The 22,242-nt window shown below is 33.2% G+C and overlaps 2 protein-coding genes across 2 annotated transcripts; one reads left to right on the plus strand and one right to left on the minus strand.

Annotated features, from left to right (window-relative positions):
- Nucleotides 1-9,137: 9,137 nt before the first annotated feature.
- Nucleotides 9,138-12,790, minus strand: LOC134259779 (uncharacterized). The gene is made up of 3 exons (XM_062742385.1): nt 12,762-12,790; nt 11,090-11,381; nt 9,138-9,788 (listed from the first exon to the last, which is right to left on the minus strand). Exons 1-3 carry the CDS (start codon nt 12,788-12,790, stop codon nt 9,138-9,140), a joined length of 972 nt encoding a protein of 323 aa, XP_062598369.1.
- A 387-nt stretch (nt 12,791-13,177) lies between these two features.
- LOC134259781 (putative nuclease HARBI1) lies at nt 13,178-18,092 on the plus strand. The gene is made up of 3 exons (XM_062742387.1): nt 13,178-13,460; nt 13,811-13,896; nt 17,580-18,092. The coding sequence occupies exons 1-3, from the start codon at nt 13,178-13,180 to the stop codon at nt 18,090-18,092; spliced, it is 882 nt and encodes a 293-aa protein (XP_062598371.1).
- Nucleotides 18,093-22,242: the final 4,150 nt, after the last annotated feature.

Raw genomic sequence — 22,242 nt, forward strand, 5'->3', positions numbered from 1 at the left:
AGATTCTCATTCCCGATATATTTTCATTGTGTTGCAGTTTGTAGGGTGATGAATTATATGGAGATAACGAACAGTATTCAATATCAAAGTCCATAAAACAATACAAAAGAGGAGCAGGGCAAACACGGACCTCTAAAACATCAGAGGTGGGATCAGGTGCCATGGAGGAGTGAGCATCCCCCGCTGACCGGTCAGAGCTTCTTGTCACGATCGGGAAATAACGGAAAAATCCGTCGTCAATTCAGTGTGTAAATAATGGACTAACGATAAGTATAAAAAACGGTAATCATCATTTGACTCAATGATTACATGTAATTGTATTCGCTGATAAGGTCATTGTATCGACCAAGGAACTTACGAAATGATGGCTTTAAACGAGACAGCTGATATTCCTGTTTTATCAACTTGTTTGTCAATAATTTACCTCGTTTTAGAAATTGTTCACACGTAGAGCATGCTCTTAAGTATCGAATCAACTGAGATATATAAACGCTGTATGCAGGTGATGAAGATATATTGCTGCATAAGTAAGGGAAGTTGACGATAGAAAAGTTTAAGACATCACGTTTATCATAGAGCTTGGTTGTTAGATTACCATTAACGTCTTTTTCAAGAAAAATATCCAAGTATGAAGCAGATGTTTCAGACTCTGTGGAATCTCAAACTCACTAGGACATATCGTATCGACATAGGAATGGAAATTACCATTGTTAGTTGACAATACGTCGTCCACATATCTAAATATTGAGTTGAAGGCCACAGTAATTGTTTTCTTCTTTTCAAGCTTAAGATTTTGGATTAATTCTGATTCATATAAACAAAAAATAGGTCTGCTAATAACGGAGCGCAATTGGTACCCATGGGAATTCAAATAGATGGTTGGAAAACCTGGTCTCCAAAAATGATATAGATATTGTCAATCAGAAACTCAAGCACCTTTTTGATGTCAACTTCAGAGTACTTGTGTGTGTCAGAATGTGTTTTAAAAAATAATTTTGTAAATGACCAAGTAAATTTACATATGTACGAGTTCCATGTCTATTGAAAAAGCAGCTGTAAATGATATCAAAAAGTTTGGACTTTAATTTATCGTGGGGAATGGTTGTGTATAAGATTGAAAAGTCGTAAGTTTTAAGCTGTTGATTTCGGTAAAATCTTGTGATTTCAAATTGTCCAAAAGGTCTTTGGAATTTCTGAGTATTCACATCTGATTCACACCACTTCTGGGATATATTGCTGCACAGTACTCTTGAAGTTTTTCCTTCACTACTTTTATATCATACACTTTTCATGAATTAATGAGTTCATAAACATGTCAGTCAACTGGTCAGTCAAGCTGAATTTTCAGGGTGTCTTTAAAATAAAAAAAGCTCTTTGCTATAGAGGCCTGGAATAAACTTTCATGCATTTAGTCGGCACTATGAACAATTTGGAAAAGTAGGTTAAAAGTCAAAGGCTCTGGATGAGGAATAGGGAATGTTTGGGTGCTTTTTTAAAAATGGCAACCAATTTATTTTTAGAATTTTTTTTACCTTTTACATATTAAGTTGAATATGGCATTTAACTAAAACAATTTTAGCAGTTACAGAGAACTGTTCTTGTAAAGCTGTTTAAAATTTAAAAACACAAAAGGTTAGAACTTATATTTATTTTAAACATTCAAGTTATTCTTTTCTGAGAACTATATATCATCACGTACATGTATCCTGACAAATCTCTACAAAACAAGATGTGTTTGTGAAACACTGATGCCCCCGTATGGCAAGAAAGCAAAGATTAAACTTTTCTTAAATGCAAATTGGTACCAAAAGTAGGGTATTCTCACTGGAAATACAAATGTGAAACATAAAAGTAGGCCAAGGTTAAAGTTTTTTCATAAGTACGGAAATCTTTAAGGTCATTGGTATCCAATGAAAGGTCTTGCCACAAAAAATACATATGTTAAGTATGGAAGCCCTAGCCCGAGCCGTTCAGAAGTTATGGCCAAGGTTAAAAATTTTAAAAAGTAGGTCAAACTCCAAGGTCAAGGTTAAAGGTCTTGCTTTCAAATGAAAGATCTTGTCACAAGGATTAAATGTGTAAAGTATGAAAGCACTAGCCCTAATATAACCCTTTAAAAGCAGTGGTCAATGTTTGTTTTTTTAAAGTACGTCAAACTCCAAGGTCAATGTCAAAGGGTCAAAGTTCTTGGTATCCAACGAAGCGTCTTCACACAAGAATTAAACAAGTGAAGTATGATATCACTAGCCCTTAGCATTCAAAAGTTATGGCCAAGGTTTTTCCACAAGTACAAAAATCTCCAAGGTCAAGGTAATTGGTATCCAATAAAAGGACTTGCCACATAGAATATATATTTAAAGTATGTAAGCCCTAGCCCTAACCGTTCAGAAGTTGTGGCCAAGGTTAAAAATTTTTAAAGTAGGTCAAACTCCGAGGTCAAAGGTCTTGCTATCAAATGAAAGGTCTTGTCATGAGGATTGAACATGTAATGTATGAAAGCACTAGCTCTAACCCTTTTAAAGTTATTGTCAAGGTTTGCTTTTGAAAAGTGTCAAACTCCAAGGTCAAGGTCAAAGGGTCAAAGTTCTTGGTATCCAATGAAAGGTCTATTCACAAGGAGTATATATGTGATGTGTGAAAGTGTGAAAGCCATATCCCTTACCGTTCAAAATTTGTGACCAAGGTTAAGGTTTTTTCACCAGTACAGAAATCTCAAAGGTCAAGGTCAAAGTTGGTATCCAATGAAAAATCTTTCAACAAAGAATACTTATGTGAAGTATAAATGTCCTGGATTCGTATGTATAAAAATTCTAAGAATTTTCTTAAGTCTATACTTAAATTTCTTACGCATATTCTTAGCTGAGTAACATGCTTAATTTCTGTTGCATAAAAATTCTAAGCAATATGCTTAGCAATTCTTAGCTAAGCACGTCGCAATCTGCTTAAGTATGCCGTTGCCATGTCAATAAAGTCACTTCCGCTTTCACTTTCATGTAAACAATAAAAATGAATAAAATGTACTCCATTTCTAGCTGAATGTAATTTTTATGCGCCCGAATTGATATATCCGGGGCGTATATTGTGTTTGTCCTGTCTGTCTGTTTGTTTGTTTGTCTGCAAACTTTGACCTTTGCCATAACCTTTGAATTATGAAAGAGACTTCATATCTGGTATGCATACTCCACTAATTAAGCTCTTTCAAATGACATCAAGATCAATGACCTTGTGACCTTGACTGTGACCTATATGCTAAAAATAGCTTTTTATCAGCAAACTTTAACCTTCGCCATTACTTTTGAACCATGAAAGATAGAGACTTCATATTTGGTATGCATACTCCACTAATTAAGCTCTTTCAAATGACACCAAGGTCAATGACCTTGTGACCTTGACTGTAACCTGTATGCTAAAAATAGTTTTTTCGTACCTTTGCCATAACTTTCGAATCATAGAAGATAGAGACTGTATATTTAGTATGCATACTCCACTAATTAATCTCTTTCAAATGTCACCAAGGTCAACTTTGACTGTGAAATATATGCTAAAAATAGCTTTTTAAAATATGTTGTTGCCGCCGTGCGCATAGTGTTCCGAAAACACATCTTGTTATATAATGGTATTGGTCTAAGTCTAATAAAAACCAGAAGTCTCTGTCGAGACTGAAGCTCTACTGGTTTGTACTTATAGCAAAGGAAGAGAAAAATACTTAAGCAGTTGGGAATTGAAACTTAACAACAGCAATAAATAGTATAATGATCCTTGATTAGGTCTCTTAATGTTCTTAGTGTAGTCTACTTGCATGCCACATTATATCATAATCAAACTAAAATGGTATTTGGAGTAGCAATTTGAGACTATTTAACAGGAATTTCTATTTTTAGTGACCAAGGCAATAATATTTATCCAAGTCAAAAACTGATATGCAGAATTGTGTATCTTAGTGTAGTCTACTTGTGTGCCAAGTTATTTGAAAGAATTTCAAAGAAATTTCTATTTTTAGTAACCACGGTTACACCGTTCATCGAAATCAAAAACTGATATAAAGAATTATGTATCTTAGTGTAGTCTACTTTTGTGCCAAGTTATATTGAAGCAAGACCAAAAAAACATTTTGAAAGAATTTTGTAAAGCAACAGACGAAATCAAAAACTGATATACAAAATGATGTACCTTAGTGTAGTCTATATTGAAATCAGACCAAAACTGTAGGATGAGTAGCATTTTGAAAGTTTTTCAAAAAAAATTTCTATTTTTAGTAACCATGGCAACACCGTTCATCAAAATCAAAAACCGATAAAAAGAATTTCATACTTGTATGCCAAGTTATATCAAAAACTGTAGGAGGAGTAGCATGAAAGAATTTTACAGAAATTTCTAATGATGAAATAAAAAACCGATACACAGAATTATGTAACTTAGTGTAGTCTTCTTGTGTACCAAGTTATATTGATATCAGAACAAAACTGTAGGAGGAGTAGCATTTTAAAAAATTGTTTACAGACCAAAACTGTAGGATGCTAAAAATAAATTGTAGCATTTTGAAAAAGTTTTTCGATTATCGTCTGCTACAAAAAAAATTGGCTGAATGTTTTTTAGTAACCAAATTGGCAACACCGTTCAAAATCAAAATCAAAAACGTGGAAAAAAAATTACAGATATGATTTACACAGAATTATGTACTGCATTGTTTTAGTGTAGTCAACCCCTTATGGCATTTTGTTAAAAATGTATACATTAAATTGTCAAGCATCGAAAAAATTCTTATCGGGATTATTAAATTGGAATTGTATCAAAATTCATTATAAATGATCAATTTGTAGAGAATTCCCTACAATGAGACCTTAACATGTAATATATATATATATGTATTATATAAAAAAAAATATAAAGGAGAAAACATGATGTTTAAGCAAATTTATTGAAAATGAAAACATGAATTAATCTCAACATGAAGTTGACTTACGTTTCTATACACATTCTCAGCCCTTTTGAAATCAATTTAATTATTTACAAATATTTCAATGTAAAATGAAATTATATTTTTGTCCTTTTTAATTTTTTTTAATCCTGTATGGTGTACAACTCCTTTGAGAAAACATCGTCCAAAGTAAATCCAGAACTACTTAAATTGGGATGTTGTGAAAATTGCTCATTATTTTGGAGATGCTTCGTAGTATTAGAAAACCCAAAACTCTTGAGAGAGAAGGAACACCAATGTCTTATCCACGCTTCACAAATTAAATAGGTACCTTTAAAAAGTTTCAAAAAAACACCTACAACTTTAGAAACAGCATGTAATATTTCTACTCAACGTAAATAAAGCGCTTCTGGTAGTAAACATTAAGCCGTTAACATGGAAAGAGAGACGGACTTGTTGATCTTGCTTTATCGTCTAAATTTCAGACAATATATTCAGCTTCGTTTATACAAAAATTCACAAAAAACAGAAACCATTTTGTTTGTTTAATTTTCATTTTTAAACGAAAATTATCCGGAACTGCTTAAAATCCGAAACTACTTAAAGCACTGTACTTCTTCCACAAAGCGTTCTGTGGAGGAAGTAGAAAAGAAATGGCACAACGTTCAGATGAGAGGTAAAGCAGAACTCCCGGACGCACGTCGTTCCATTAAAATGACAGGTATGTTTTCCCTTTCTTTAAGATATGAGAGAGAGAGAGAGAGAGAGAGAGATCCAAAGAGGGAGGATCTTTACATTCCAACTATGATATTGTACAATTACATATTTACTGTATAGATGAGACATACCTAGATGCAAGTCTGTCAATGTTTACAGAATAAAAAATGGGTTATCTCCCCTTTCATAACAAAAAAAAAGGGGGAGACTTGTAACATGACGAGTGAAGAATTTAAAATAGATTGCATCGAAAAATTTGATGGCTGAAAAAACTTACTTTCCTTTCTGTATTTGTCCATACATAATCAGAGTAGTATATAAACAAGAGGCCCATGGGCCACAACGCTCACCTGAACAATGATTGCAGATTGCCATTGGGCCATGAAATTCACAAAATAAACTCCTTTTACCCATAGCAATAGTTGCTCATGCTATATGATGGAATTGATGAAGTGCCTTTGGTGAAGAAGGTAAAAATATTTTAAGTTTACAACAGATGGACAAAAATAGATAACAATAGGTGATCCAAGTGACTAAGGTGACCTAAGAATGGGGTTATTTAATTACCAATTTAAAATCAAAGTACAGAAGTACTGACGGGAGTTGGCTTTATTGATCATTAAATTACTTTTAAATGTAATTTTGCATGGCAAGTGGTTTCTTAGCTGTATTTGAATAATTACGCACTTCTTATTGTAATATGAATTATGAGGCTTTATCTACAAGGATTCTGAGCTATTGTAGACATAAACCCACCAGAAATGATGTTGTGAAAAAAATAAAATTAGTGCCATCAAATTTTACGATGTACATGTATTAGTAATCGAAATATTTTTGGAAAATTGTATACAAACAATATTTAACCATGGAGTAGGAATACATACGACTAAAAAAGTAAACTGTTTGTTCCATTTAAAATCTGGGTATTTTCAATGTAATTATACATTGAACATGCCTCTGATTGCATAAGTACAGATATATCAATTATTTTTAAGTTTTGCCAGTGATCATGATTTGTACTCCCTTTACAAATATTTACCCCCTTCTACTTTTTCATTTCCTCCTTCTACTTCAATTTTTAGAGACAGCCTTGTGCTTCAGTCCGAACACTGTTCCACTTTTGGTTTGGCAGAGTAACTGCATTGGAGTTGATTAAAATTAATTACCAAAACTTTAGAAATACAGAATGAATTTGGCATTGAGACAGATATTTTCTTTATATATAAAACTTCTTCTGCTTATGCACTTACTAGGCTATAGAAGTTTGCCTAAACCGTGAAAGCTGACATAAATAAAAATGCAAATAAGTTGTAACTGTCATTTATATATAACAACTTCAGGGAGGAATTCTTCCTTATGTTACAGGTTTGTCTTAAAACAGGAGGTAGGCTATATTGCCTTAATTACATGACTATTTTTCCATTTCAAACACAATGTAGCTATAAGCAAGACCCCGAGACCCCCTTCTACTTTTTCATTTCCTCCTTCTACTTCAATTTTTAGAGACAACCTTGTGTAGTATCAAAGATTTCTTTAATTTACAATAAAGAAGTGAATTATCAAGGATTTAGTCTACTTTTTTTTTTAGATCAATTGAAAAATTAAGGAAGTAAAAATTAGAAAATGAACAATGAAATTTAAGTTATCGGAGTACTACGCTACCCTTGAAAAATACAAGATCTTATTGAAAGCCATGAATCATATATACGAGGGTCATTCAAAAAATACGTAGACAATGTTCCTCATCGTCACATTATTATTACAAGATTATAGATCAACACATTTTCGTAAATAAAAACATTTAATTTGTCGATGTGTGAAGTTTCATTTCATTTGATTCAATTGATCTCATGCTAGCCAATTTTTAAAGCAACATGTTTTGTTGCCATGGAGCACGGTTAATCAACAGTGTAACGTCAAAACAACGTTGAGAAAGTTTCTCAAAATTAGTCTAAGCTTTTTAATTTCATACACAGTTTGTAGCCTTAATTACATAACACTAAACACTTATTTTGCTTACAATTTCAAACACAATGCCTAGAAACCTATTACTTCCGAAGCAGTGAAACGCACATCACGTTAATGACGTTCTTAACTCTTCTACAAGATTTTCAATTATATCCTCCTTCTACTTCAAAAATTTTTCCATTTTATACAAATACACGGCTTATTTTTAGTACATTTTTTCGTTTAAACAGATTTTTTAATTTACAATAATGGAAGTGAAATTTTACTGCTACTCGTGAGTTCCAAGTCATGGTTTATTGCCTTTTTTTCAAATCATGTATTGAAAACCTTTTGAGGAAGATATATTAAAAATAATACAGCAAAATGAATTTAAACATGTAAATTTTAACGAAATTTATAGATTATAAACTGAAAATTGGTAAATTACGACGCTACCCTTGAAAAATACAATGTTCCAATTTTTTAACTCAAATTATTTGAAAGCCATGAATCAAATATATACATGTACTGAACTTTTTGAATGACCCTGGTACATGTACTTGAAAGAAAAATAAAGCAGTAAATAGTAAATAACCATTTATTTAATGAGAAAAAAACCCACAAAAATATGCACATTGCATAAAAACAGTTTTTCTAGTCTAAATAAAGAAAAACAAAACCAACAACAACAAAAAATTCAAATATATTGCTGTTTGTTGCTACAAATAAGATAAAAAAGAATGTAAAAAAATGTTTCATACATTTCAACAGTGCAGTAACGTTAAAATTAAAAATTAAAATGGGTCATGTTAATTTCGAGGTTTAAAGAGATAATTTAAAAAAAAAAAAATAATTCTGCAAGTTTTTATTATATAAGCATGTTTGTGCACTGTATGAATAATATGAGAAGATCATTAATTGAATATGCATCTTGCATGTAATATTAAAAGGTATATTTTACATATACAGAAGTAGAAATGTAAATAAATAAAAATGAAATAGGAAATGTTACCTGACAAATAAAAAACAAAAGAACAACAGATGTAATGTGTAATAATGATAAAAAAAAAGAACACTTAATTATGAGTTATGAAACATAAAAATAATTGCCTTACAGATAAGGAAAAAAAAAGAAATATAAAAACAATTTCACATGAATAATACCAAAATGGACAGTTCTAGTAATATTATGAAGACAAATGAAGCAATTTGAGTTACAGATTCTATATTAATAGTTTGATGTCCAACAGTTTTGCTGTCCTGCGTAAATGATAAATTCAGTGAATTTGACAGCAAATATTAAGTTGTTGGATAGATAAGGAACAACAAAGTTATGTCATAATTTAACATGAATAATACTAAAATGCAGTTTAAGCAATAGTATGCAAAATAAAGTTCTGTTGTCCTGTTCGAATAACATCTTGAACAAATTTTAGAGCATGTATGAAGATGTTGGACAAATATGGACAACAAAGTAATGTTAAAAAGTAACATGAATAATATCAAAATGCAAAAGTTCTAGCTAAACTGTGCAAAACAAAATGAGCATTTTGATTCACATGTCTGGAACCAAAAGTTTGATGTCTAACACAGTTTTGTTGTCTTGTGAGAAAGAGATTTTGAACGAATTTGACAGCAAATATTCTTCAACTACCTCATTGTCATCTGAATCTGGATTGTTTGTCGTTGCTAATGTTAACAAGACTGAAGAAAAAATAGTGAGTTTGTATTTTTCATATCCAGACGAGAAACACAAGGTTCCGCTGATGGACCTGTGCAATGACTCTTTGGTCATTTTTAGTTTGCAAGACTGGCATCTGACTAACTTTTGATTACTGAAATCAACTTTTGATTTACAATTGTCGCACAGGTAACTAAGTGCAAGTCCTGCTTGGGTGATTTTGCCTTCCTTTGTGATTACATCAGTGTCTATCGCTGGCGCACAGTTGATGATGTCAGGAATCTGTGAAATGGTCGTCTGTTTTGTAGAGGTCATTGATTTTGCATTTTGGAAGAGTCTTGTGGATAAGTGAAGGATCTTGTAGCTTTTGTCAACTTCTAGTTTGGATACCAAATCTTCCCAGATGGTGAGCTTCATTGCAGCGGTAGAATCAGCAACTGTAATTTCTTGGCGTTTTATGGGCGATTCCCTCACTACTTGTACCGTTTGTTGAGACACTGATAAGACTCTGACCTCTACAGCAACCTAAGTACCTTCTTCTTTCATACTAGAAAGATACTCTTCAACAGATATTTCAGATGTATCTATAAACTCTTGGAAACGACAAATGTTTTGTCTAATATAATCAACCCCTCTTGTCTAACACTGGATGCAGTGTGATGGATGCCTTAGTTTTGAGTCGGTCGCTTATGGCCTCAAACTGACAGTTACCATCTCCTTTGGGGTAACAGGAAACATTTTCATCAGATAGAGTGAGTTCTTGAATTCGATCTGAATGATTCTTTATGACAAAAAACTTTTCTGGATGGGATCTTTTAGCTATACTCTGCAACGCTTTCGAAAATGTTGAATTTCTCTGTGACTTTTTGCGAGGTAATACTTGTTCCTATGCAACATTTTCTGCTTCTTTTCTAAAACTTTTTGTCGATTTATTCTTTGTTTTTCCTTTTCAATTTCATGGGTCTGTCTTGTTATATTTTCAACTGAAATCCACTCTTTACAAAACCTATGTTTAAGGGATTTGGACAACACATTGTACATTGAATGGGGCTTTCTAGCAATAATAATTCCAGGTAATACATGCCTACTAGTAGGAACCCTTTGCCCCTTTGTGCAATTTAAAATAAAATTAGATGTTAGATTTGTCGCATACTCCCTACACTAACATCTAACAACATCCCATTGAGGGTCACGTCGAGGTCAAATTCTATCAACCAATCAAATCGTCGCCTGCAAAATCATCCTATATTGTTGAAGCGAATAAGTCTACAGCTGTTCCGAATTTGACCTCTGACATGACCCTCCATGGGATGTTGTTAGATGTTAGTGTAGCGAGTATGCTAGCGGATCTAACACCTAATGTTAATTAGATTGCCCTTTGTGGGAAACTTGATCTAAACCCTCTCCCCCACTGAATAAGTTGCATATCCGAATACTTCTTCATGGAATGAGATATTTCTGGAAGTTTTTAAAACCCAGTCGAAACACTTAGATTTTGAGGTATTTATCAGGTATCTGAATTCTGACTCAACCTCTCTTTTTAATCGTTCACATTTTCCCACATTTTCCCTGTGACTGAGGATGATATGCTTTACTATTTATGATCTGTACTCCATGCTTTTTAAGATACTTTTTGAGTTCACCTTTGAACTCAGTGCCCCTGTCACACTGAACGATTTTGGGAAATCTATGCTCGTTAAAATCTTTTTTAATTCTTTGGTGACGGATTGACTTGATTTTATTTGTAGTGGACGTAAAAATATAATACTCGAGAAAACGTCAACTTTAGATAATAGATACGTGTAAGTATGTCTGTCTAAACTTACCCTCTCCTTTCTCATACCAATGAGATCAATCTGTATGCGTTCAAAAACAGACTTCGATGTAACCGGCTTCATCTTTCCTTTGTTTGTGAAGCGGACATGGAGACGTTGATGAATCGTGCTTTTCCCCAAAATGTTGAGGATTCTTCTCTCCCCGGTCTCAGCATATTTCTTACGTAGAGTATGACTAATAGATCCTTGACCTCTCTTATATTCTTTTAAAACTTCTTGCAGGCTATTTTTCTTCAGAACTTCTTTTCCATTACGACAAAGCTTCTCCACGTCGTCTTCAAAACTGATAGAAAAACTGTTCTTATTTCGCCAGAATTTTATGACAGCATTCTTTTGCAATCTTTTCCTATCTTTCACTGGGTTTTTGAATTCATCTTTCGTTAGAACAAAATCTCATACGTTTCCTCGTCCGCAGGCTGTGGTTGATTTTTCATTAACAATAAATGGCTTAGAGATAAAAAAAAGTTTAATCTTTTCACTTTTGCGTATATAATTTAAACTTGGAATTCTTAAGAATATTTGACGTTTATTTTCCTTATATTAACAATAACATGTTTTACTTTTTAGCTTTTTTGGATTTTTCCCCTGTAAAATTAACCTGACTGAGAGGGAAAATAAAGAAACAGAGAAAAAGAATATACAAAAGAATATACACTAACATAATGATTGTAACTAATCATAGTTTTTTTATTTTTAACTCACCTTCTTTGACGTAATCCTACAAAACTGCTTAGAAGTCGTTTCCACTATTTGAATCGTTCGTTCTGTAAATTTCCGGTGTATATAAAAATAAGGAGCGAACCCGTACTTCAACAATTCGAAACTTAATCGGATTTATGTACATGTGTACGAGGGTTGATCCAAAAGTTCGTGGAATTTCTTCATATTTTATTTATTCATTAATAAATGGTTAAAAATTGCAAATGAGAATATAGACACAAGTTTGTTGAATTTTTTTCATAAAAAATATTAAAAATATCTTTGATAGAAACTCTATGGCAATGGCCACAGAAACAGATGTTTGAAAATGCGGTGGAGACATTTCATCTTTCGTCATTATTTCTATTCTTAATAAGTGAAATGAGAAAAAATCGCGCTAAGTGGCATATAAAACGAAAATTATGTCATTAATTACGATTGCTTGACCTCGTATGAATCTTTGAGTGTGAGTTTTACTGCTTTAAATGGAAATTAAGTTTATTAGTTGATGGTTTATTGTTTAGCTTTAAATTGGTAGACAACGTCAAATTGCAACCAAGTTATAAATTTGATGAAAAAAAATTAGCATACCTGTTTAATTTACTGAACTCCATATGAATTTCATATAATATTCACGATGTTGGCTTTTAAACTCCCATTTTACGTATCTTTGTACCTGCCTTCGTCGCAAACCACGGCCAAATGTACGATCTTCTCCCATTCTGGCCGTGGTTGAACGAGGAGAGAATTCTTCGTAGCTCCAATGCCGTCTTAGCCAAATTCTCTTTGCACGACATAATCCATTCCCAAGTTACTTATGTACACATATGACGTCATTGATAGTAGATTTTAATCAAAATTACAGATACCGCAAAACAAAATAAAACCGTTTTAGTTTTGTTAATGTTTGCACATTTCTATTCATTTTCTAGAGTTAAAGGACATCTCTAAAAACCAATATTACCAAACATTCTCTTCTAAAATTGACGTCATCTCGCCTACTATGACGTCATAATGAATCACTGATGTAGTCAAGGAAGAATATTCTGTATGCTTCCTTATTACCCCTGCGCTCTCTCTCTTGTACAGAGAAATAGAATGCCGTTTGCAAGCGCAAAATATGAAATGACAAACATACAGAGTTACCCTTTCCCCAACACACTCTTCTAACTTTATACATCTCTAGGTGTCGCTCGCATGGCGGCAGAGCGTCTGCTCTAGAGTCGCGAAGTAAGGAGTTATGTCACGAATTCGAATCCCACAGGGCGACTTCGATTCGAACATAAGTATTAACTCTTGGTTGACGTCACTTGACCGGATGTTTACACCAATATGTGGTTTTCAAGCGAACTCATATGAATTTAAGGGGTAGCGAAAATAATGGCGTACATGTTTGCTCTCTACGATAATTTTATGAAATTGACGATTTTGCGCATTTTTGGATTCTTAGAAATTCAGTTGTATGCCATCTCTGCTATTTTAAGGAGAAAACATTTGCCTAGATTTGTTGGTTTCTTTGAAGAAACAATTCCACATTTTACAACCGAAGACTTTAAGCATCATTTTCGTTTAAGTAAAGGTATGTTTGAAGAAATTCTAGCGCGCATTTCACCACGTTTGGTGATAGTTGAACATGTTGGTGGGATTGAAGAGACACCGCCCTGTAACTAAGAAGCTTTTTATCTTTTTGAGCTACATACCGTAAATATGGAAATTTTTGTTGTAGATAAATTTTTAGCAAATTTGCGAGTTCATTGCATTCGCAAAAATATGTTTCTTAAAAATAATTCAACAATAAGAAAATGTAAACAAAGTAGTGGTAATTTGCAAAATTTTGAAACGTAAAAATTAATCAACAGCATTTTGATCCAGATTACGTAAAAATTTTGATGTTGAAGTTATGGCCTTTACTTTGATGTTGGTATGGCCACTGTTCATAAGACAATTAGAAAAGTCAGCAGTACAATGAATGAATGTCTGGGCAGCGTAAGTACATATCTAGATACATTACAGCCTACAATCATATTCACCTATCATCAGGCCCTGGTGGCGATCTTGATTACATCAACAGAAAATCATTTCCATCAATGCAGCTCCAGGCACTGTATCCGACTTGAAATTTTCTTAATAAATCAGATGTTGCACAAAAAAGATGCGCAACAAGCTTTTAAAATTTTTGTTACTTCTGAATGCTGAAAGTTAGGGATCTCAACGAATAGTCGACTATTCGACTATCAGTCGAATGGACCGACGATCGAATAATGAAACGATATACGAATAGGTGGCAGAGGATAGTTTCGAATAAAGTACCGGTCAAAAAATAGAGAAACCTGAGGTTTGAATGCATATTATAGGTAATTTTATAGCTAGAATATTTTTTGGGTGCATTTGGAGGGAATTGGTGGCCTTGTATATTTTATTGAAATATGACACTTTAGTGTCACTACTACTGTATATGGGATATGGACTAGAAATACGAAACTAAGCTCAAAACTCGCTCTACCGGTATTTCACCAGAAAAGCGGGGTGGGTTCACAGGATGAATTGTAGCTTGAAAACGAGGTGGTTGAGCCATTATCTCTTGCTGTTCATTGGTATGTACAAATGTTATTCTGCAATTTGTATGGTAGCTTAGGTCAGGCGCACGGGCCTGGAAGCAGATGCGGCTGCGGCGAAATAGTGAAAATAGGCTTGATTCACATGAAATTTTGAGATTGTCCCTGTGCCATCTTTAGGGCTCATTGTGTAAGTTGTACATGTTTTATTCCTAAAAGCTTCATTCAAATTTCTCAAGGGACTACATCATACTATTATTACATGTAGAGGGAATTTAAAATTTTTCAATGCACATTTTTAAAGCAGCTCAATATTAAGTAAACCGTCAGTCAAACGTTTTGATTGCAAAAAAAAACTATCCTCTGCCACCTTCAAGAATGCATCAATTTTTAGAAATGTGAATTTTAGTCTGATTTTTATATAAAAGGGTTTATTTATGTAAGTCAATTTAAAAAAATACTTTGTTTCTGTTATTTAAAATCTGTACAGTTAGGTATATTCACTAAAAAGCAAGGGGGGTTACTCTTTTCCAGCATACATTTTGAAAGACTTTGAACCATCAGCATAATAAATCATATAAGATTCAGGCATTTTTTGCCAGAGAATAAATTAATTGTTTGAAATTGATACTTTGGGTATTGTCGCATAATTAAAATCATGTCTTGCTTTAATTAATTAAATCTAATTAAAATTTAAGTGTATTAATTAGTGCGATATCACTGAAATTACATATATTTGCCATTTTTTCAACCTAATTTACTAAATATAATTATTTTGAAAATAAAAATCAGTCAGCATACCTAAATGTCACTAAACCTAACCATATATAGTACAAAAAAAAACTTTTTTTGCTTTATTTTTCCAAAGTTGACCTATTCTGTTATTGATATTTTCATGAAATATGCCCCCCCCCCTTTTCATTTTTTAAATTTATCTATATTTAAATGTGACAGAATCTAAATTTTTCAATGGTTTTCTATAAAATGACTATTTTTCTTTGAATAATAACAAAACAAAGAGTTTATATTGCATATTTAATGAAATAATATCAATAAAATGTGCATTCTCATGTAATTATTGAATTCTGCTAGGCCCATATAATCTGCCCACAATTGCCCAGGATGGACAGAATAATCACTTTTAGTATTCAGGAGAATGAAATGTATGTATTTGATTACTCATAACTGTTAAAAGTGAATATCAGACACTAAGAAAGAATTCAGCTAAGACAAACAAATTTTTACAGTGCATTTTCATTACACTGAAGAAATGACTGCAGGGGTAGGGTGTTGAACAGCCATTTCCTGGACACTTTTTCTTTAGCATATGATGCAAGAGGGTTTTTTGCATATCATGATAAATATCTTGAAAGTTGAAAGGGGTTTTAACTTTGCAAAGAAGTTATAGGTATATAAAACCAAGTGAAAAAGAGATAAAATGAAATTTCATAGAACATGAAAAAAAGGGGAGTATGTGATACATGTGAGTACATTTCACCAAGATGTGCCCTTTATATTTGACTTTTTACATATAAATGTATTTGAAATAGATTAAAATTACCATTTAACACTTTTTGGCTGGTATATTTATCATCTGGAGTTGTAAGAATTGCATTTGTTTTATGTGTAAGAAACAATATGGGGTTAAGGTGGTTGACCGAGAATTGGTGAGGTCTCTTATTTGGCCATAACTTTATTATTTTTCAATGAATCAAGACATATTTGGTATATTTTTACTCAGAATTGCATGTTCTTTTTGAATTGAGCAAGGATTATTACTTGCAAGACAAACTTGGAAAGTTAAAGGTGGCAGAGGATAGTTTCGAATAAAGTACCGGTCAAAAAATAGAGAAACCTGAGGTTTGAATGCATATTATAGGTAATTTTATAGCTAGAATATTTTATGGGTGCATTTGGAGGGAATTGGTGGCCTTGTATATTTTATTGAAATATGACACTTTAGTGTCACTACTACTGTATATGGGATATGGACTAGAAATACGAAACTAAGCTCAAAACTCGCTCTACCGGTATTTCACCAGAAAAGCGGGGTGGGTTCACAGGATGAATTGTAGCTTGAAAACGAGGTGGTTGAGCCATTATCTCTTGCTGTTCATTGGTATGTACAAATGTTATTCTGCAATTTGTATGGTAGCTTAGGTCAGGCGCACGGACCTGGAAGCAGATGCGGCTGCGGCGAAATAGTGAAAATAGGCTTGATTCACATGAAATTTTGAGATTGTCCCTGTGCCATCTTTAGGGCTCATTGTGTAAGTTGTACATGTTTTATTCCTAAAAGCTTCAAATTTCTCAAGGGACTACATCATACTATTATTTCATGTAGAGGGAATTTAAAATTTTTCAATGCACATTTTTAAAGCAGCTCAATATTAAGTAAACTGTCAGTCAATCGTTTTGATTGCAAAAAAAACTATCCTCTGCCACCATAGGAAATAAATGCAAGAAAAGGAGGTGTTAAAGAAACTCTCATCTCAAAATTTGAAAAGAGCGTCATTCCTAAAACCATTAACATATATATCCTCAAACGAATAAGAGCTCAAACACATTCACAGTTAATAAATAATTTTCCACATTGTACCTAATTATGGAAAGTCCAGTAATTTCATAACGCGATAATTATTTCTCAATTACTGACCTTTCTTTTTATTGAGGTAAATCATGTAGCGCTACACTGGACTTTGAAAATTATTAATTGGACTTATACCAATTATAAATTTATTATTTATTACCTGTAAGAATGTTCAAATGCTAGGAACACACCGCTGCCGTAAAGTGTTGAAACTTCCACAGTTATTTAAACAATAATCTTACAAAGTAAGGACATTTTGACAGCGGGTTAATCATTAATTGAACAAGCAGACAATTAACGACAGTATCACCTGCCATGTGGATAGTGTTTGTTTACCCCTTCCCTTTTCAAATTTATTTTAATAAGCTTTAAAAGCAGCGTGCTTCAATTTTTCAAAGCTTACTAGAATGAAAACTGACTGTAGAGACCAATTTATGAATGTGATTAAGGAGAATTCATAGATTTTGGAGAATTGCTGTTGTAAATTATTTAACCTTACTTTACATGCTTTAAAAAAATGTTCCGAATAGTCGATTATCGTTCGAATAAGCAATCGAATGTTCGACTGAGGAAAATAAATATTTTGACATCCCTATTGAAAATTAAAAAAAATTATTTTTGTTGCTTTAATTTTAAGGTTGTGTGTGATGATACTCTTCTGATTCGTAACATTTACACAGACTGGCCTGGTAGCACACACGATTCCAGGGTTCTGAGAAATTCTGAATTATTCACACAAGCTGAAGCTGGCAATTTATCAGACAGAAACAAAATTATCCTTGCTGATAGTGCCTACCCACTTAAAAGGTGGCTTATTACTCCATTCAGAGACAATGGTCGGCTTGGTGCAAACCAAAGACGATTCAATCGGATCCTGTCTCTTGCCAGACAATCTATTGAAAGATGTATATGGCGACTGAAAGGAAGGTTTAGGAGATTGCATGAAATACCCATTCATAAACCTGAGGATATAGGGTCCTTAAATTCATCTGGATGCATTTTGCACAACCTCTGCATACTGCATGAGGATGATGTTGATGACTTCATTAAAGTAGATGACATTGGACATCCAAACAATTACCCAAACATTTTCAGGAATGATTCCTATGGCATAAATAGAAGGCTAGCCATTATGGCTAGTCTCCCTTAATAAAATTTACATTTGACTTTAATTAACACTAATTTTGAGTTATTTTTCTTCAATTTATTTTGAATATGATAACAAATTGTGTAACATAAATAGAAAAGCAAACTAAAGATGGCACCTGAGTTGTTTGACTAGAGTATAAAAATAATAAAATTAATATGTAACAAGAAAATAGTCACTTTAAGAGTAGTTAATAAACAACAACATAATCAAGAACTCAAAATCTGGTATCTGCCCTGGGTCTGGAGTAGAAAATTAAAATGTAAAAGGCCAACTGCAGTCTCCAATATCAACTCAAAAACTCGAAAAGATATTAATACAATTAATAAAAATGTTTCTTTATTTTTTTTTTTTTGAGATTCCCATCTTAGTACAAAACTATTTTATGTACGTATTTTAAAATAGTTCGGAAATTGAAATCCCTTTACATGAAAAATCTTTCATCGTATTTCTTTTAACATTTCATTAATAAACTGCAAATAATGCATACACCATTTACATATTTAAAAAAAAAGTACTTTGGAAAAAAATTGGATGAGAATCTTAACTTTTTTTTGGCAGCGTAACTTTTGATTATCTAATATTTCTTAATGAACAAAAGTAAATCAAACATCTGTTACATTATAAACAATGCACACTTGTTTGTTTTCAGTACTATTTTTACAGTTTTTTTTCTCCATAAGATTTAAAAGGCGATCAAATCGGTCCATTTTCGGCATCATGTTGCGACTTCATCTGTTGAAGCATTTTCTTCCCCCTGTTGAGTTAATTTTTCTATAGCCTTTGCTGCAATTGAAATGTTTTTTCAGCTCTGAACGTTTTTGGTTTCGAATTTGAATTTGGATCGGTAATGCTATCATCATCATCAGTATTAGCTAACTTTACCAACTTTCGTTTCGCAGAACTATCGTATGTTACCTGGGCTTTAGTAGATGCTCTGTTGCCGAAAACATCATTGAAATCATCATAAAATTTCCAAGTAGTTGCTTTGTTTCCTGTTTTATTGTTTTCGTCAATCACCTTTTTGTAGGTTTTTTTTCAATTTTTTCCATTTATTTTTTACTTGAAGCACAATTACGAATATGTTGTGTACATTTAATTTCTTTGTAATTTGGCCCCAAAGAACATCATGCTTCTTCACATCCTGAAACTTTTCGTCCATACCTAATCTTATTTGTATGCAGTCCTTTTCTTTCCATATGTTGACCTGCAGATATAATTTTTTCTTAGCTTATTACAAATCAACGAGTGGAATTCCCTAATTGGCATAAAATTTGAATCGGAAACCTGTATGAGATATCTTATTTTCTGAACAATCTGTTGAAGAGGTGAAACATTTTGTAGATAAATCAAAACGTTCATTATCTGAAAATCCTTCACTGTAAAAACTTGCTTCTGAATCAGAACTGTTTGAAAGATCAGATTAGGGGGATTGTGGCACAATATTCATAAACAGTTTCTCAATTTCTTTATCATGATATTCTTTTATTTCTAATGTATTAACATTGTGTCCATAGTATTTTTTACAACTATTTACTTCCTTTTCGGCACATTTGAGGGGCAACCTCGTCAGAGATGGGTCGCCCGCGTGGTATAGTGGTCAGAACGTCCGCTCTAGAGAAGCGAATTAAAGAGTCAATCTTCACGTCGCGGGTTCGAATCCCACTGTTGGACGTGGAGACCAGTCCTTCAGATGAGACCGTATAAACCGAGGTTCCGTGTCGCAGTAGGTGCTAGCACGATCCCCCACTGCTCAGTGCCCCTAAGTGCCGAGTATAGGACAAAATGTGTAGCTCTCCACCGGCGAGTGGTGGCGTCTTCATATGAGTGAAAAATTCTCGAGACGGACGTTAAACAACATACAATCAATCGTCAGAGATGGGTGCAGGAGTAGCTGCTGCATTCGCCGCCGTGTCGTAAGCAGTTTTCAGTATAGAACTCTTTACAGCTGGGTCTAAAATTCAAAGAGAAAATGACATAATTATATACCAAACAATTCAAGGCCTTAAAATATATTTATCACTTGTCTCCTACATAAAATTTACATATCTCTCATCTTACTACAAAATAAAAAGAAATCTAAGCAAAAGTTACCACAATCTGGATTATGTAACATGATCCATAAACCCTTTGATATTTCGATTTCATACTTAGTGTCCCCTTTCTGCACACAGATGTTGACCCTGTAAATGTTACGACAAAACATCATCAAAAGCAACCATTAGTTATAAATTCATTTGTATTATTTATTCTCAAGTATTGTTTATCGATATATGACAATATTTTTTTCATACAGAATTCATTGTTTGTAATAATCGTGCGCTCGACCGCCCGAGACGCACAAATTTTGACGCGGGCTCATAGATTTGGATGTATTGACGCCCGAGTGGACTCGTTCAAATTTCTCATTGATTAAGAATTCATTAGTTTCGTTGTTTTATCTCTCCCAAATTAACTAATGGTATTGGTGGCAAAGTATTAAAAGCATAAAGGGTGAATTTGTCAGCCTATAGATTCAAGATAGAAGTTTAGATGATCTGATCCCCCGTTCAAATCATTGCAGAAAACAAATATATCAAAAACAATTAATTTCTAGTAGATTTTTGGAAGGGCTGACATGACACGTCTAGCTGAATTTACAGTCAGTTTCAAACACTGCATACATGTAATAACATGCAACAATTGATACTTAACAAATATTCTGTACCTTTTCCAGCCATAAAATTTGATCAGACTAACGAAATAAATTAATGTCAAGAAAATGCCCACACAACGTCACAGGTGCTCGAAGACAGGACGACCCCCCCCCCTCCCCCACCCGATATAGACCCCTCGGCCTTTTCCATTTTTTTCTCATAAAATATCTTTCAATAACATATTTGAGATAAAATCTTTACCAACAATTTCAAAAATTACCTAAAACAAACGTTTTATAAAATCTACTCTATTTTCTATATATAACGAGAAGTCTCTGTCGAGACTGTTGCTTTATTGGTTTGTATTTATAACTATGGAAGAGAAAAGTAGCCAATGGGACTTAAAACTTCACAACAGCAATAAATTTAATAATGATCCTTGATTAAGTCTCTTTTTGGGGCAACTTGTGTGCCAAATTAAATTGAAATCCGACCAAAACTGCAGGAGGAGTAGCGTTTTAAAGGGATTTCACAGAAAATTCTATTTTTAGTACCCATGGCAACACCGATCAGCAAAATCAAAAACCGATATACAGAATTATGTATCTTAGTATAGTCTACTTGTATGCCAAGTTATATTGAAATCAGACCAAAACTGTAGGAGGAGGGTAAATTATTTAGGAAATGTGGCTAGGAAGTGACTAGCACGTGGAAACATGGTAAACAGAAAAGTTATGTTGCATTTTAGATTTCACCACCCTATAACGTCATTCTGTAGAAATGTACTTCAATCGATCTCTCTTGAATTCATTCAAATTTAAATTAAAAGTATTCTCTATGATACAAATTTCTGCTGTCTTGAATTAAAATTTCTTTTTGGACAAATATTTTTGCATGGGAACCGGGACTATTTTGTTTGGCGTCAGCTAAGCAAATGAGGCACCAAGATGACTTTAACTGACAATTCAGCTGAATGAGAATTGCATTATGGGTTTCTACGAATACTACAGGAATTTTACGCTTGATAAATTCCTTTAATGTACTATTGGTGAATACAATTGTCAGCGGGATTCCCTGGCCAAAACATGAGATCACGAGAATAGTTATGTAAAAAAATGTTTTGCCCATTTAAATGCATACGAGAAGCTGCTCGTTTTCCTTACCCTTGAAGTGCTGGTGTTCTGAACTTGACACTAACTACGTATACATTTTATTAAACATATTTTTTCTAGTTAACGACAAATTAAAAACGCCCTTGACATCTTTCATAGTTTCTTATCTTTGCATTTTGCTCCTAAGAACGTTTTTTTTTTCCCACTCCACTGACATGATCATAGATTGACCTATACCACGTGTTCGAAGTAACATGTATTGGCGTTAACGTATTCAATCAAGAACTGATCAGTTGCTCGTGGTTAGATCCTCTGTGCGCTTTAATAACAATAGCCATATAAGGCATGCAAAGGTTTGTCAGCGTACATGATATTACACATTATTTTTACCAGCGTATCGGTCGC

This window comes from Saccostrea cucullata, unplaced genomic scaffold, assembly GCF_032062105.1.
Source record: "Saccostrea cucullata isolate Sc308-1 unplaced genomic scaffold, CSIRO_AGI_Scuc_v1 ctg2163, whole genome shotgun sequence".
Classification (NCBI taxonomy): Eukaryota; Metazoa; Mollusca; class Bivalvia; order Ostreida; family Ostreidae; genus Saccostrea; species Saccostrea cuccullata.

Excerpts from the sequence above, each read along its gene's own strand:
- LOC134259779 (XM_062742385.1), bottom strand. The coding sequence starts at position 12,790 with ATGACGTCAATTTTAGAAGAGAATGTTTG. Across the intron at positions 11,382-12,761 it reads ATTTTAGAAGAGAATGTTTG|TTTTGAAGACGACGTGGAGA; the intron begins GTAATATTGGTT and ends TTTTTCTATCAG. Across the intron at positions 9,789-11,089 it reads TTGGTATGAGAAAGGAGAGG|GTTGCTGTAGAGGTCAGAGT; the intron begins GTAAGTTTAGAC and ends GAAGGTACTTAG.
- LOC134259781 (XM_062742387.1), top strand. The coding sequence starts at position 13,178 with ATGGCGTACATGTTTGCTCTCTACGATAATTTTATGAAATTGACGATT. Across the intron at positions 13,461-13,810 it reads GATTGAAGAGACACCGCCCT|CCTACAATCATATTCACCTA; the intron begins GTAACTAAGAAG and ends GATACATTACAG. Across the intron at positions 13,897-17,579 it reads TTCCATCAATGCAGCTCCAG|GTTGTGTGTGATGATACTCT; the intron begins GCACTGTATCCG and ends TTTAATTTTAAG.